The 3987-nt window shown below is 57.4% G+C and overlaps 1 protein-coding gene across 1 annotated transcript in view; it reads left to right on the top strand.

Moving 5' to 3' along the window:
- EPHA8 (EPH receptor A8) overlaps positions 1-3987 on the top strand; it is a 28090-nt gene that overhangs the window by 14394 nt on the left and 9709 nt on the right. The window contains exons 4-5 of the mRNA XM_019668823.1: positions 1-128; positions 2250-2585. The exon at positions 1-128 is cut by the window's left edge and continues 15 nt beyond it. Of these exons, the coding sequence (XP_019524368.1) occupies positions 1-128; positions 2250-2585 (464 nt within the window). The remainder of the gene's footprint in view (positions 129-2249; positions 2586-3987) is intronic.

The following is a 3987-nucleotide window of genomic DNA, read 5'->3' as shown; positions in this document are numbered from 1 at the left end:
CCCTGGGGACCAGCTCTGTGCCCGCTGCCCTCCCCACAGCCACTCTGCAGCCCCTGCAGCCCAGACCTGCCGCTGCGACCTCAGCTATTACCGTGCAGCCCTAGACCCACCCTCTGCAGCTTGCACCCGTGAGTACCACCCCTGGGCCCCAGAGCCTTCGAGACCAAGACTAGGCCAAGACCCTGTGCTCGGTTCCACAGTTCTCTGTGGGTAAGGCAGGGACAGGTGGCTCTCTTGGAGCAGGGACAGTCTGGGGAAGGAGGTGACCCTGACCCCTCAGTGGTGGCCTTGACCTCCCACCTCTTGTCATATGTCACCTGCCATCTCTCCAGGGGAATCTCTCCTCCTCCCTCAGTCTTACCTCTCTGGAGGGCAGACAAGAACTGGACTGGTGCCTTCTCAGCACTGGGTGGCTTTGGTCATCTCATGACCCAGTGGTGAGTGATGCCAGTGTCCTGGGGCTGGGGTGGACAAGCCAGGAGGTTTGCCCATGAGGCAAGGGGGGCATCAGAGGAGTCCCCCCATCACCGTCATCCTTGATGAACTGGTTGGGGGTTGGGAGCCTGTGGTTGGAGGTGCTGAACTGCCTTAGTGTGTGTTTGTGTGTGTGTGTGTGCGTGTGTGTGTGTGTGTATGTGTATGAGTGTGTGTATGGAGTGGGTGTGGCTGCCTGCTTGGATGACGGCCTGTGTGTCTGAGCCTGTGTGTGCCCTGGGATGCTTACAGTGATTGTATGACTGGTGGGTCCGTGTCAGCAGCTGCTCCAGAAGAGGCATGCCTGATGTCTGTATGCCTAAGTGTGAGTGTGCCCACATATGTAAGGATTCTCAGGGCAGGTGCACACATGTGTGTGCATCTGAGTACCCGTAGGGGACTCCCAGGTCCCCATAGAGCTTGAACACAGATGCCTTGTGAGCTCAGTGTGTGCACACCTGGTGCTGCAAGTGAGGCGTCTGTCTGGAGCAGGTATGGTTTTGTGCGTGTATGCCCTGGTTACCTGAGGGGACTCCAAAGGAGCCTGGCGCTGAGCCTGCAGGGCTGCGTGACTGTGTTGGCTTTCTGCTGACAACGGCTCCTCCATTGCCTCCTGTCCCCTGGCCTGAAGGGGCCTCTCACCCTCCCACCCAAGCTGGGGAGGGCCTGCAGTCAGCTCATTTGCCATCCCTGGGCCCTTGTGGTGGGGTGAGGGGTACTTCACACAGTTCTGGCCGATTTTGCCCCAGAATTTACCCCAGCTTGCTCCCCATCTGCCCTTCCCCACAGTCATCACCACCCTGCCCCAGGCTCCCTGCACATGCACATGGCAAGTGAGGGTACAAGTGTATTCACACCACACACACACTCACACTCATACTCCGTCTCTCCCTCTTCTGTTCCACCCAGACCTGTGCATGTCCCCATGTGGGACTTGCCAGGGCAGAAAGGATAGCTGAATGGCATGGTGATAACTCTAGGCCCCTCAACACTTGCGCTCAGCTGGCTGGACTCTGGTTTCTCTCCAAATTCACAATTCATGTTCTAGAAATCCTAAGGCTATAAAAGACTGGGCTTTTAGTATTCCATACCTGCCAGATTCTAAGATTCACTATGATTCTGAGATTCTACAATTCTGTTGTCTTAAGATGTAAGATTGCCTCCCTGGGATTCTGAGAGTTGTAATTCCGAGGCCCAGGCGTCTCCACAGCCCGCGTCCCAGGCCCTCCTGGCTCAGATCCCCACTCCCAGGGGTCAGCCCCACCCCTGACTCCAAAGTCCTTGTGCTGCCCAGACTGGGGCTCATAGCTGAGTGGAGGGAGGGGCTGGGGACACCCCTCTGGGATTCCTGGTACCTTTTTTCTATTCCAGCCAAGTGCTCAGTGGCATTTACATGAAATCCAGCACAGAGGGTTAAGGAGTGGAGTGTGAGACACACATGACTGGGGCATTTCACACCCAGGGGGGCTGCTGTGGACACCTCCCAGGGCTGTGCAGTCTCTCTCTCGCTCTAGGTGGAAACTTCGGGAAGCATAAACCCCAGGGTCTCTAAGGTCCTGCAGGCGGAAAGGGAGCTTAGATTTCTGTGCCCAGATTCTGACACCAGGGTCCTAGTCCAATGGCAGAGACACTGCCTCTGCCCTTGCGGAGCTCCCAGAGGATAGAGTAGGTGTGACCTTATCCTTATGTCATGGAGGAGCCCTGGTCTGGTCAGGGGAGACTGAATCAGCCCAAATAAATACCCTCCACCCCACCTGTCATTCTCTGCTCCCCAGGGCCACCCTCAGCACCAGTGAATCTGATCTCCAGCGTGAATGGAACCTCTGTGACCCTGGAGTGGGCCCCTCCTCTGGACCCAGGCGGCCGCAGCGACATCACCTACAATGCTGTGTGCCGCCGCTGCCCCTGGGCATTGGGCCACTGCGAGACTTGCGGGAGTGGCACCCGCTTTGTGCCCCAGCAGACGAGCCTGGTGCAGGCCAGCCTGCTGGTGGCCAACCTGCTGGCCCACATGAACTACTCCTTCCGGATCGAGGCCGTCAACGGTGTGTCGGACCTGAGTCCCGAGCCCCGCCGGGCCGCAGTCGTCAACATCACCACGAACCAGGCAGGTAGGCGGAGACGCTCCGTCCCCCAGCTTGCCCGGCCCCTCGCCCTCCCAGGCCCCAGAGCGCTGCCACGGGCTTGCTGCGGCCTTTCGGGCTAGTGCCTGCCTCTTCTGGCCCTGTCTTCTCCACCAAGACCTGGAGTTCCTGGCTCCCTTAGAAAAGTGCAACACGTCCCATGATTCAGGAAGCAAAGAGGCAGGCCATTGCGGCCATCATAGGCCTGGGTGCCAGAACGTTCCCTCTCCGCCTCTGTTTCCTCCCAGGTGCCCTAGAATTAATAGCACCTGTCTCAGGTACTGTTGTGAGGCTTAAAAGAAGGAAACAAAAATGCTTAGCCCAGCACCTGGCCCTTGGTACATGCTCAATAAATGTCATTAAAAAAATGAAATCACTCTGATTTTCATTTTCCAGAGCAGCTGCCACTGCTGCCTGGGATGGATTTGGTCTCACTGGTTTGGACGCCAGCCAGCCATTTATCTCTCTGTTTCTAGCCAGTTGTTGGGCTAAATTTAGCCCTGGCACCTCTTTCTTTCCAAATTCGGGTGGGTCCTGCCTGTCAAGTGGCAGCCTGACCCAAGAGCCCTCCATGGCAGCTCCCCTGTTAACAGCCACCCTGGCACATGCCCTGAACCCCTACAGCCCCTTACCCTGTCCCCCTCCCCACACCACGTGTGCCCAGCAGACACTACTCCCACCATGACCCAGAGGAGGACACTAAGGATGCAGAGTGCCACCCAGTGTCACCACATAGGAAGTGGCTGAGCCAGACTTCAAACCCACGTCTGTCTCACTTCTAAGTGAAACAGGCCTCCCTTCTCTGAGCCCAGGGCACCCCCACCCTGATGCCACAGCTTCCTCCAGTTAAGAGACTCTCTCATTCGAGAGGTGCATAGATGGAGCACCACTAAGTGTCAAGCTCTGTGCTCAGTGCTGGTGACACAGTGAGGAGCAGACATCTGTGCCCGGTGCTTGGGGCCCTGACTTAACCACTTGTTGCTAGGGCAACTGACACAGGGGCTTGGCTGGTCAGCGTGGCGAGTGAAGCAGAGAACCCAGCAGCATTCTGACACCGTTGAATACACTCCATCATTAAAAAGAAAAACCCTCCCCTGACTCCACGCTCCCTTCCAGCCCCTGGACCATGTCTCTTCACATGAGAATTTCCTGAAAGGGCTTCTGTGCGGCCGCATCTGCACCCTCTCCTCTGTCGGCCTCTGCTAGCAACCCCAGTCAGGCGTCTTGCCCCACCTGTCCACAGAAACAACACCCCCAGGTGGCATGGGCACTTCTCTGTCTGTTCTTCTTCCCCCCTTCTTGGAAGGGACACTTTTCTCTTGCCTCCCATGCCTTGGCCCGCCCCCCATTTTCTGTCTCCATCTCTGCCGGCCCCTCATCCCTAAACAGC

Source organism: Hipposideros armiger, unplaced genomic scaffold (genome assembly GCF_001890085.2).
Source record: "Hipposideros armiger isolate ML-2016 unplaced genomic scaffold, ASM189008v1 scaffold_540, whole genome shotgun sequence".
NCBI lineage: Eukaryota > Metazoa > Chordata > Mammalia > Chiroptera > Hipposideridae > Hipposideros > Hipposideros armiger.
The sequence above is the reverse complement of the archived record's forward strand: the minus strand, read 5'-3'. Positions and strand labels throughout refer to the sequence as shown.